General features: G+C 40.2%; 1 protein-coding gene across 1 annotated transcript in view; it reads left to right on the top strand.

The window, feature by feature from the left end:
- LOC134341434 (puromycin-sensitive aminopeptidase-like) overlaps positions 1 to 13,446 on the top strand; it is a gene marked incomplete at its 5' end in the record, with an annotated part of 301,555 nt that overhangs the window by 160,794 nt on the left and 127,315 nt on the right. Inside the window, one exon of the mRNA XM_063039287.1 lies at positions 11,774 to 11,837. Coding sequence (XP_062895357.1) covers positions 11,774 to 11,837 — 64 coding nt within the window. The remainder of the gene's footprint in view (positions 1 to 11,773; positions 11,838 to 13,446) is intronic.

Consider the following 13,446-nt stretch of genomic DNA (forward strand, 5'->3'; position numbering starts at 1 on the left):
GTTGTGTATTTGGATTTTCAGAAAACCTTTGATAAGGAATCACACATGGAGGCTCTTTAACAAGTTAAAATCCCATGGTGTTAAACTGGAAAGGTACTAGCATGGATAAAGCAGTGGCTGATTGGCAGAAGGCAAAGAGTGGGAACATAGGGAGCCTTTTCTGGTTGGCTGCCAGTGACAAGTGGTGTTCCACAGGGGTCTGAGTTGGGACCGATTCTTTTTACATTATATATGAATGATTTGGATTTTGTAGTTGATACCTTTGTAGCCAAGTTTGCAGATGATATGAAGATAGGTGGAGGGCCAGGTAATATGAGGAAGCAGACAGACTGCAGAAGGACTTGAATAATTTAGGAGAAAGGACAGAAGTGGTAGATGGAATATGGTGTCAGGAAGTGTATAGTCATGCACTTTGGTAGAAGAAATGAAAATGTTTACTGTTTCTAGATGGAGAGAAAATACAAAGAAGAGGTGGCAAGGGGATGGGAGTTCTCTTGCAGGGTTCTCTAAAAGTTAATTTACAGCTAGAGTCTATGGTGAGGAACGCAAATGCAATGTTAGCTTTCATTTCGAGAGGACTAGAAAATAAAAGCAATGATGCAATGTTGAGGCTTTACAAGGCACTGGTGAGGCCTCACTGAGTTTTGTGAGCAGTTTTGAGTCCCTTATCTAAGAAAGGATGTGTTGACATTGGAGTGGTCTCAAAAGATTCATTGAAATGATTCAGAAATTGACAGCCTTATATGAGGAGCGTTTGATGGCTCTGGGTCTGTACACTGGAATTCAGAAGAATGAGGCGGGGATCTCATTGAAAACAATTGAATATTGAAAGGCCTCGATAGATTGATGTGCAGAGGATGTTTATACTGGAGGGGGGAGGGGAGTCTTACGACCAGAGGACTCAGCCTCGGAATAGAGGGGCATCCATTTAGATGACAAAGAATTTCTTTAGCCAGAGATGGTGAATCTGTGGAATTCGTTGCCCCAAGAGGTTGTAGAGGCCAAATCATTAGGTATATTTAAGGAAGAGGTTGATAGATTGTTGATTAGTCAGGGCTTGAAGGGTTAAGGGAAAAGGCAAGAGATCAGGGCTGAGAGAGAAATTGATCAAAAAAATTGATGAGCCAAATGTGCTAATTCTGTTCCTATATCTTATGGTCTTTGCTGTCTTGTGGCAAATTAGTGTGGATAACCCTCAGGGTCTGATAGATGGTGTTACCTTGCTATACTTACTGCTTGGTGAGGCAAAAGGTTCTACGTTAGTCTCATCTGATCACAAGACCTCCTTCCACATCTTAACAGCATCTTCTAAGTGATGCTTTGCAAAGTCTTGACAGGCAAGACTTCGCTTTTGTTTAAAGTTAGGGCTTCTTCCTTGCCATTTTCCATAAATATCCTTTTATCATAATGCCTTAGAAATGATAGAGCTATGAAATTAATCTCCAGATTCAGTTTGTGACTTCTGAAGCGCACTCTAATGAATGTTGGTGTCACAGTAGCCTCTTACAAATGCTTTCTTCTCTGGCAAATTAAGTTTAGAGAGGGCAGCCTGATCTAGGCAATGCCACTGTGCTTTCATTTTGTTTTCACTTTCTGATGGACTGAATTGATCTCTGGATCACATGCAGTGACTTTGAGATGGTCTTGTACTTTTCCTCAGATTTGTGCTTCTCTATTATAATTTCCCTGACTTGTCTTGAAGGTCCTTTTGTCTTCATTTTGGTTTGTTCTGTTGAAAATCCGCCACACTACTGGACCTTACAGAGATAGAGGGTGTATTTAACCTTATGAATTCATTGAAAACAGATGATTCTCCAGTTTTCTACATCAACGAATTGGGTGAGTTAGTAAGGTAATATACAGCACCTGGGGAAAGTTGGCATAGTAATTGCAAAGAAGAGGAATACTTTTCAGCCTCATAATATTGGTTTTGGATTTTTCTTTTGATTTAGAAAATTAGACTATGGGGTCTAAATGATTTTTCAAAGCACTGTATTCTAAGTGGCCAGAGAGATACTGTAAATATATGGATAGACAGGAACTGCTCAGGGTTAGTCAACTTGGCTTTGAGCGTGATAGGTTGTGTTTAACCAATCTGATTGATCTTCGAGGAAGATATCAGAAGAATTAATGCACGCAAGGTGATGGATTTTGTCTACATGGACTTTAGCAATTCCTTTGACGTGGTCTCGCATGGGAGGTCTAGAAGAATTAATTGCATGACATTCTGGATGAGGTAGTAAATTAGATTAGATATTGGCTTTGTGGGAAATGCCAAAGAATGGTAGTAGATGTTTGCCTCTCTGGAGACCTGTGACTAGTGGAGTTTACAGGGATCAGTGCTGGGTCCGTTGTTTATCATTTATATCAATGATCTGGATGATAATGTGGTTAAATGGATCAGCAGATTTGCAGATGACACCAAGATTGGCAGTGTAGTGGACAGCAAGGAAAACTTTAAAAGCTTGCAGTGGCATTTGAACCAGTTCAAAAATGGCTGATGGAATTTAATGCAGACAAATGTGCAATGATGCACTTTGGGATGATCAACCAGCGTATGTCTACACAGTGAACGTTAGGGCCCTGAGGAGTGTGGCAGGACAGGTATCTGGGAATACAGATTCATTGTTTCTTGAAAGTGGCATTACAGGTAGAGAAGGACGTAAAAGAAGTTTAACACGTTGGCCTTCATTAGTCAAAGTATTGAGTACAAGAGATGGGATGTTATGTTGAAATTGAAGAAGACTTTGGAAGGACTGATTTGGAGTATTGTATGTAATGTTGGTCATCCACCTACAGGAAAAATGTAAGTAAGGTTAAAAGAATATTAGGAACATATACAAGGATGTGCTGGGGCTGGAGAACGAGAGTTATAGGGAAAGGTAGAATAGGTTTATTTCCTAGAGGGGAGATTTAATAGAGGTATTCAAAATTGACAGGGTATGAATAAAGTAAATACATACACACTTTTTCCACTGAGATTTGGTGAGAATATAACTCAAGGTCATGGGTTAAGGTTGAAAACTAAAATATTTAATGGGAACATGAGGGAAAACTTCTCCACTCAGAAGGTGGTAAGAACATTGAACGTGCTGCCAGCACAAGAGGGGGATAATGGAAATTTGGATGGATACCTGGAGGAGAAGGCATATGCAGGCCTGTGGACTAGGGGCATATGGATGCGACTATGCCAGTGTTTCCCAACCTTTTTTAGCCCAACCCCTCCATGAACTTGTAAATACTTGCCACTGACCCCCCAAATGGACACAATATACTATTCAGCACCCCCATAATGTAAAAACATGTCTACCATAGCTAACATGAGAAAAATTATTCTGCTTTAAATCTTTATTTGTCTTTAAACTTAGCTTACACATTACCTGTGTGCTGTGCAGCATCTTCAATATCAATATGATCCTTGAACTTGATGGTTTTTAATAAGAGTTGAAATATCTGGTTAAAGTTGTGACAACAAAATCCCTAAGTCCCCACACGTAACAATGTCCAAGTGGTTTTGTGTATTTGAGTATGTGGTTCACTGCAATGAAGTGTCTTTCAACAGGACAGGAGGATGTACATGCAGTGAAGAGCTTTTGGATCTTCTCCATAGACCAGGAAATTTCATTCGACAGTGTAGCCACATACCACAAAAAACCAACATTTTTGAAGAGCATTTTTGCTCCTTCATCATTCTGAATTTCAGTACTTTCTTTTTTTCAAGCTGTTCCTGCCTTTCCACCTTGCAGAGAAATGGATTAATTACCCAGTGCTGAATTGCCAGATTATTCAGATCTTTAAAATCCTTCTTCATTGACTGTAGGTGTAATCACCATCTGTGAAAGAGTGTCCGATACGTTCCATGCAGGTAAACTGTGAGAACATTCTTCTCCAACTAGTTGAGATATGCCAACTAGTGGAGTGGTGCCGCAGTAACACCCTGGCACTCAACGTCAGTAAGACGAAAGTGCTGATTATGGACATAGGAAGGGTAAGACAAAGGAATACATACCAATCATTGAGGGATCAGGAGTGGAGAGAGCGAGCAGCTTCGAGTTCCTGGGTGTCAAGATCTCTGAGGATCTAACCTGGTCCCAACATATCGATGTAGTTATAGAAACATAGAAACATAGAAAATAGGTGCAGGAGTAGGCCATTCGGCCCTTCGAGCCTGCACCGCCATTTATTATGATCATGGTTGATCATCCAACTCAGAACCCTGCCCCAGCCAAAAAAAGAAGGCAAGACAACGGCTATTATTTATTGGGAGTTTGAAGTGATTTGGCATATCAACAAATACACTCAAAAACTTATATAGTTGTACCGTGGAGAGCATTCTTACAGGATGCATCAAAGTCTGGTATGGAGGGGCTACTGCACAGGACTGAAAGAAGCTGCAGAAGGTTGTAAATCTGGTCGGCTCCATCTTGGGCACTAGCCTACAAAGTACCCAGGACATCTTTAGGGGATGGTGTCTCAGAAAGGCAGCTTCCATTATTAAGGACAGCCAGCGTCCAGAGCATGCCTTTTTCTCACTGATACCGGCAGGTAGAAGATACAGAAGCCTGAAGACAGACACTCAGCGATTCAGAAACAGCTTCTTCCCCTCTGCCGTCCGATTCCTAAATGGACATTGAAGCTTTGGACACTACCTCACTTTTTTTTAATATACAGTATTTCTGTTTTTGCACTTTTTTAAATAATCTATTCAATATACATAGTTGATTAACTTGATTATTATTATTTTTATTATTTTATTTCTCTGCTAGATTATGTATTGAAATTGAACTGCTGTTGCTGATGTTAACAAATTTCACGTCACATGCCACTGATAATGATTCTGATTCCCAACGTTTTCCCATGTATTACCAATTTTCCAATGAAAGTGGACACTGCGCTGTTTGCCTGTATTAAATTGAAATTCTCACCCTACAGTTTCATATTTAGAATGTTTCATTTGACTTACAGATTGGCCAGGCATGCCACATCTCCACATAGAAGTTCAGTCTTGTTGACTTTGAGCAAAAATTCAACCACAGTGTGAAAAAGATCTATGAAATGTTTTAAGCAGCAGCTTTTTGACAGCCAACACATTTCAGTGTGAAGAAGCAAGCGTTCAAACTCTTCATTGTTATCTTGTCATAACTGGCAAAATATTCTATTTAATGCATGAGCTTTAATTTCGTTTATAGATATTACAAGAGATATTAATGATGAATTGTGCAATGGGTTGCAAACAGACTTGGAATTTCTTTTTCATAAATGCCACTAACTCAGCATGGCTTCTTGCCATATATAGCAGAGGTTGGCAACCTTTTTGCCTCTGTGGGCCAGATGGCGTATTACTGAGTGGGCGGTGGGCCAGATAAATGCCATAAAAACCTTGAAATATGGGAATTATCCATTTAAATACATCTAGTTATGTTTTGCCTCAAATTAATAAATAACACATGCTAGAAAATCATTTGTGCTTAACCAAGGATGCCAATTAGTAATCAAAGAACTGAGTTTAGTTTTTCTGTCCCACCATTGCTGGTGCCCATCAGTTGTGATGCCAATTAGCTTCGACACATTAAGTTTCATTTCAGACACCATTTTCAACAAAGGTTCAAAAATGCCTGCTCCAGTAACCGTGTCCTTCATAGGAATTAATTGAATAAAGTCTTCAAAAATTTGAAAAGTTGAGGTCACTGCTCGCACAAACACTGCAAGTTGCGCAGTGTCTCTCAAGTCTGTGCTCTCATCAAGCGCAATTGAAAAAAAATGCAATTCGTTGCAGGCATCCCTTAAAGAACTTTTAACATCTGCTGACATTTCTTCAACTCGCCATGTGATCGTTCTTGCTGACAGGCTGATAGATGCAAATAAAGATTTCTTTTCAGGACAAACAATATCCACCACTGCCAGTAAACGTTCTTTGATAAACTCTCCATTTGTAAAAGGCTTCATCTTTTCTGCAATACGTTTTGAGACTTCGTAGCTGGCACGGGTATTTCCTTCATTTTTACTGCTTTTTTGGCACTCAGCGTCTACCTTCCTGCGTTTTGCATTCGTTGCCACTGGAATTTTATCAATGATTTTATTTCGAAAAGCGAGTTATTCAACAAGTATCGTAGCACTTGTAAATATCTGGATATTTAGCGTGGATTTCTTGTTAAAACACAGTGACGCTGTTTCTGTTTACAAATGTGAACGACCCCATCTGAAAACCTGCACGTGCACGGAGACAATCTAATACAAATTAATAAGGTAGTCTGCCTTCCCGTCATTCGTATATACCAGTGTTTGGTTTGGAACAAAACGGGACCTGGGGCCAGTGTAACAAGACGCCATGCATGTCCATCAGTGTGGTCGCGTGAAACACTCAGAATAAGGAAAAATTGCTTGCGGGCGGGGTAAGCGTAGTATCCCAATATTTGCTCGTGGGCCGGTCAAAATATCTTCGCGGGCCCTAGGTTGCCTACCCCTGATATATAGTGTTCTAGCTGTGGCACAAGAAATCATGTTCCTAGTCAGAAGACTTTCATTCTCAAATACATTTTGAGTTCATTGTAGATTGATTATCTGTTGATATTTGTTTTTAACTTCTACAAAAAACAATATCTATATAATCTTTTCCATTTTTGATAGACCGTACATATGCCATTAGCAGTGCCTCCTCTCACACATTGACTCATCTATTTGTATCCCAAATTCTGTTTTTGTTGCTCTGCGCATAATTGATATGCAATGTTTCATTCTTTTTGTCAACACGATGAACTGCAGAGTTGTTCAAGAATTGATTTTAAAATTCTGGTATCCATTTTTAGAATATGGTGAGCACTTCTGATACAGCAGGCATTATTAATCTTCCACCAGTTATGTGAAATTTTCAGCAGTTTGCTGTCATTTTGGGAATGTCATAAAAAGCTATGAGACAAATATCAAGTAGCACACACAAAATGCCGGAGGAACTCAGCAGGCCAGGCAGCATCTATACAAATGAGTTCACAGTGGATGTTTTTGGCTGAGGCCATTCAGCAGGACTGGAAAAAAAAGGCTGAGGAGTAGATTTTAAAAATGGGGCAGGGGAAAGAAATTAGGTGAAACCTGAAGGGGAGGGGTGAAGTAAAGAGTTGGGAAGTTGATTGATGAAAAAGGTCCAAGGCTGGAGAAAGGGGGATCTATCAGGAGAGTACAGAAGGCCATGGAAGAAAGAAAAAAGCGGGGGGGGGGGGGACACCAGAAGGAATGTGATGGGCTATCAAAGAGATAAGGTGAGGGGGGTGGGGAATGGGAATTTGTGAAGGAGCTCTTGTTTATTATTAGACCACAATCAAGGTCATTTTAGCTCTTAGTGAATGACTTGAGTATGCAACATTTTTTGAATGGATCTTTCATCTTCTGGAACTGAGTAATATTGAAGCCTTTTCAGGGAGTCTTTTAGGGAAGTGTTCCTGCATCTTGATGGTTTCATGGCACTCTAGAGATTAGAATTCAAGGCTTCACTGCCTGCAGACTGATAGAGATTGTGCCATACATATTTATTCATCATTAACAGGGCTAAATTAAAATAAAAAATTAATACAAACTGGGAAATCCTGTCAGATGTTGAAGGCGGCAGTGAGTTGACATGGATGGAGTGATGGTAGCGGTATGCAAAGGAACAGTGAAGAAAAAGAAGACTATTGCTACATCAAAAATTATATTGACAAGGATTCAGGTTGGAATCTGAATGTTAGTTGGGATAGAGCTGGTGTTCGGCAATCTACCTTTACAGTATTACATTTAGCATGATTGACCAATCACATAAGGTATCATAATACTCAAAATTGGTTCGACCTCACATATGAAGCCAAGTTCACTTTGAACACCTCAAGAGGAATCCTGGTAGGCTTGTTCAATGAGAGGTTGTACTTGACTTACCAACTATGAAATTGCATAAACTCGTTCCATGCTGTGAGTTAAGGAGAACCGTTGGGACTCCTGGTTGCTAGTTTATGCATCCCCAATAACGTCTGTTTGGTTGGCAAGGTGGGATGATATTGCCCAGTTTCAGACGCGTTGTGATACTTATTGCCTGCAGAGCTATGGTTCTTTCTGTGTTCCAGTACTACAGCCTTTGTGTTGGAAATGCCTGTTTTAGAACGTAAGAAATAAGAGTGGGAGTAGACCATCTGGCCCTTCGAGCCTGTTCCGGCATTTAATAATATCATGGCTGATCTGGCCATGGACTCGTCTCCACCTACTTGCCCTTTTGCCATAACGCTTAATTCCCCTACTGTGCAAAAATCTGTCCAGAGTTGTCATAAGTATATTTACTGAGGTAGCCTGCACTGCTTCTTTAGCAGAGAATTCTGCAGATTCATTACTGTTTGAGAAAAGCACTTACTCTTCATCTCTGTCCTAAATCTACTCCTCTGAATCTTGAGGATATGTCCCCTAGTCTAGTCTCACTTACCAGTGGAAACAACTTTCCTGCCTCTATCTTATCAATCCCTTTTATAATTTTATATGTTTCTTTAAGATATCCTCATATTCTTCTGACCTCCATTGACTCAAGGCAACTCAATCTCTCTAATCTCTCTAACACCCTCATCTCTGGAATCAACTTGGTGAACCTTCTGTGCACCGCATCTGAAGTCAGTATATCCTTTCTCAAGTAAGGATTCCAGAACTACTTGCAGTACTCGAGATGCGGCCTCACCAGTGCCCTGTACAGTTGCAGTATAACCTTCCTGCTCTTAAATTTAATCCTTCTAGCAATGAAGGCCAACATTCCATTTACCTTCTTGATAGTCTGCTGCACCTGCAAACCAACCTTTTGTGATTCATTCACAAGCACTCCCAAATCCCTCTACATAGCTTGCTGCAACTTTTTTACCATTTAAATAATAATCTGCTCTCTCATTTTCCCTTCCAAAATGAATTACCTCTCATTTACCAGCATTGTACTCCATCTGCCAGGCCCTTGTCCACTCAGTTAATCTATCTACATCTCTCTGCAGGTTCTTCGTATCTTCTGCACAATTTGTTTTTCCACTCAGTGTAGTATCATCAGTAAACTTAAATGCACTCTTTAATGTATATCGTGAACAGCTGCCTAGCACCGATCCCTGTGGCACATCCCTGATTGCCAGAGTAACAACCATGTTTCCTAATTCACTGCTTTCAATTGGTTAACTAATCCTCTATCTATGCTAATACCTCACTCCCAACTCTTTGTATCCGTATCTTATGGGCAAGTCTTTTATGCGGCAGCTTATCGAATGTTTTCTGGAAATCCAAGTAAATAACATCCATCTGTTCCCCTTTATCCACTATGCTCATTATATCCTGAAAGAATTCCAACAAGTTTGTCAGACAAGATCTTTGCTGAATCCATGCTGTGTCTGCCTGATGGATCCATTTGTTTCCAAATGCCTCGCTATTTCTTCTTTAGTGATAGCTTCAATCATTTTCCCAACATAAGGTGTTAAATTAACTAGTCTATAGTTACCTGCCCTTTACCTATATCATTTTTTGAACAATGGCGTGACATTTGCCGTGTTCCAATCCCAGTGACCAAAGAATTCTGGTAAAGTATTACCAAAGCCACTACTATAACTTCTGCCATTTCTTTCAGTATCCTGGGATGCGTTCCATCAGGACCAGTGGATTTGTTTATCTTCGGGCTCACAAGTTTGCTAAGCACTACCTCTTTAATATTGTATCGATGTCCTCACATCGCATCCATAAGATCTCTTTTTGGCATGTTAGATGTGTCTTCCACCATGAAGACTGTCACAAAATACTCATTGAAAGCCTCTGTCATTTCTTCATTACCCAAATTAATTCTCCCTTCTTGTCCTCACTTTAGCCACCCTTTTCTACTTTATATAATTAAAAATCTTTTGCTGCAGTTTTTATATTTTGTGCTAGATTTTTTCATAATCTATCTTCTCTTTCTTAATTGTTTGTTTAGTGGTTCTTTGTTGCTTCTTAAAGTTTTCACAGTCTTCCAGTTCCCCACTACTCTTGATGACTTTTTACGCACGAGCTTTTGATTTCATGCCTTTTATTTCCCTAGTTATCCCAGTCTGGCCCTCCCCACCCCCTACTATCCTTTCTTTTAGCTGAAATATACTTTTGTTGAACACCATGAAAGATCTCTTTGGAAGTTTTCTTCTGTTCCTCAACCGTCCTACAGTATAGCCTGTGTATACACTAGCCAAATCCCCTCATCCCATTGTAGTCTCCATGTGTTAGGGATAGTACACTGGTTTTAGATAGAACTATTACACCCTCCATTTGTATGAGAAAGTCATACATACTGTGATCATTCTTGCCAAGAGGATCCCTACCTACAAGATCACTAATTTTCTCATCGCACAGGTCCAGATCTAAGATAACATGTTCCCTTGTAGGTTCAGTAACATGCTGTTGAAGAAAGTCATCACGGATGCATTCTATGAAGCCCTCCTCAGGAATGCCTTGACCAATTTGATTCATCCAATCTATGTGCGAGTTAAAGGCCCACATGATAACTGCTGTTCTATTCTTACATGCTTCAGCTATTTCTCTGTTTATTGCCTGTGCCACTGAAATGCTTTTTTCAGTGGACTATAGACAACTCCCAACTGTGATTTTTTTTTCCCTTTACTATTCCTAATCTCTACCCAGATGGATTCAACATTCTGCTCCTTAGATCTTCACTTACTATCACTCTGATCTCATTTATAACTAAGAGCACCACCCCACCTCTCTTGCCTTCCTGCATGTCTTCTGTATTACCTGATATCCTTGGATATTTAATTCCCAGTCCTCTCCACTCTGCAACCACATCTCTGTAATGCCCACTAAAACATATCGCTTTGTACTAATTTGTTCCTCAAGTTCACTGTCCTTGTTTTGAATACTACAGGCATTCAAATAAAGTGTCCTTACACTCACAAACAAAAGAAAATCTGCAGATTCTGGAAATCCGAGCAACACACACAAAATGTGGGGGAACTCACAGGCCAGGCAACATTTAGGAAAAGAGTACAGTTGACATTTTAGACTGTAACCCTTCGGCAAGACGGGAGAAAAAAGTTGAGGAGTAGATTTAAAAGCTGGGGGTAAGGGAGAAAGAAACACAAGGTGATAGTGAAGCCCAGGGGGAAGGATCAAGTAAAGTGCTGGGAAATTGATTGGTGAAAGAGACAGAAGGCCATGGAAGAAAAAGGGATGAGGAGGACCAGGTGGAGGTGGAGTGGACAAGGTGAAAGAGAGAAACAGGGATGGGAAAAGGTGAAGTGGGGTTGGGGGGCACTATTCGGTTTGAGAAATCAATGTTTGTGCCATCATGTTGGAGCTATTCAAATGAGCATAAGGTGGTTGTCCTCCAACCTAAGTGCGGCGTCATCACAACAGTGGAGGAGGCCATAGATGGACATATTGGAATGGGAATGGAAAGTGGAATTAAGATTGGTGGCCACTGGGAGATCCCGTTTGTTCTAGGGACGGAGCGTAGATGGTCAGTGAAGCAGTCTTCCAATCTACGATAGGTCTCACATATATACAGGTAGCCACACTTGGAGCACCAAACACAGAGTAGGTGAGACCCAACATAGATTGGGTACTGTGTTTAGCATTTAGGACATCAATGAAGGTGCTCCATCTCTGTTGATGTTTAGAGGTTTCTTCACCATGCCAGTAACTTCTCAAAAGAAGCTTAGTGTGGCCTCTATCCTTTGGTCTGTTTGGAATGGATGCCCCTATCAAACTTGGCAAGGAGTGTAGTGATGACTAAAAATAAACTTAAAATCTTTTTCAGGAGGAAGATGACAGAGTATTGAAGATTTCCCAGAAGAAATTTTGTGCCAGTGGTCCATTTACTGGTAAGAGCACATGCTGCTTTGTTGCAAATTATTCTTAAATATTGAAAAATCATTTTATATTTCCAGAATTGGATGTGTTCCCTTTTCATGTATATTTCAATGCAGCTACTGTCTTCTCAGAGGATTCAACGATAGCAGGGATGCCCAACTTGTGGTCCACGGACCCCTTGGTTAATAGATACATGACATTAAAAAAGGTTGGGAACCTCTGAACTATAGCATTCCTGAAAGAATTCGAAGAATTATATATATTTGAATTTCATCTTGACAATCATCGTGCCCGACGCTGGCCACCTAGGCCTGGTTTGCCTGGTATCAGTGGTGGCATAACTGGAACATGATATGCACAAGCTGCTCATACAACCATCCACCTGCTCCCATGGCTTCATATAACCCTGACTAGGAGCTAAGCAGCAGCCATACCTTGCCCAATTGTTATCTATAGGCTAGTGGGGGGGAAGAAATCCTTATACTTCCTTTGGTAGAGACATATCTCCACCCCTCCAGCCAAAACTTCAGTTTCAGTTTACTGCCACTGTATCCAAATTAGAATCAAAAATTTCTGAAATTCATTTACAGAATCAAATGTCGCCATTGTTATTCTCTAGAGAAATGATGACCAACTGCTTTCTATTTATGTGAATGTGCAACTTGCAAGCTTATCCTTATGAGTTTTAAGTGGGTTACTGGTTCCTTGTGTTGTTACAGCGCAGCATAAATTTTACACTGACTTTCAGTTAATTTTCCACCAGGGAGTTGGGGTCCACATCCATAGATCACTCAAAGTTGTTGTGCAGGTTGCTTGAATGGTTAAGAAGGCATATGCTGTAATGGCATTCATTAGTCGGGGGATTGATTTCCAAGAGCTGCGAGGTGATGCTGCAGCTTTAAATTACCTTGGTCTGACCACAGTTGGAATTCTGTGTTCAGTTCTGATCACCTCCACATATAGAAAGTATGTGGAATCTTCAAAGATGGTTCAGAGGAGATTTATCAGGGTGCTGCCTGGACTAGAGTGCATGTCTTATAAGGATCAGTTGAGTGATCTAGGAGAGGAATGTGAGTAGTAATTGATGGAGATGTACAAGATAAAAGAGATATGGACTGAGCAGACTGTGAGGAACTTTTTCTCAGGACAGAAGTGGCCAATACAAAGGGACATAGCTTTAAGCTATGGGGGGTGATGTCAGAGACAGGGGTTTTTTTTTAGGGATGGTGGTAGAGGCAAATATATTAGGGTCACTTAAGAACTAAGAGAAACTAGATCTATGTGAGTGGAAAGAGCTGGCTTGACCTTGGAGTAGGTTAAAGGGCTGTACTTTAGTGTTCTGTGTTGTAAATCTTAACTGGAGAGAGAAACACAGAAAATTGAATCTGAATTAGGTTTAATATCACTGTCATTCGTTGTGAAGTTTGCTGTTACAGGGCATTACAATACATAATAATAAGCATTGGTGTATTATCCAGATGATTTTATTTGAAATATTTTCAAAACTTTACGAAAGATGCAAATACAATGTTCTTGGAAATTGCCATTACCTCCATATTAAAATAATAGGTTCAGTTTGCAACATCTGTTAAAAAAATGGGGCAAATTAATCATCATCAT

Source organism: Mobula hypostoma (assembly GCF_963921235.1).
Source record: "Mobula hypostoma chromosome Y unlocalized genomic scaffold, sMobHyp1.1 SUPER_Y_unloc_3, whole genome shotgun sequence".
NCBI classification, from domain to species: Eukaryota; Metazoa; Chordata; class Chondrichthyes; order Myliobatiformes; family Myliobatidae; genus Mobula; species Mobula hypostoma.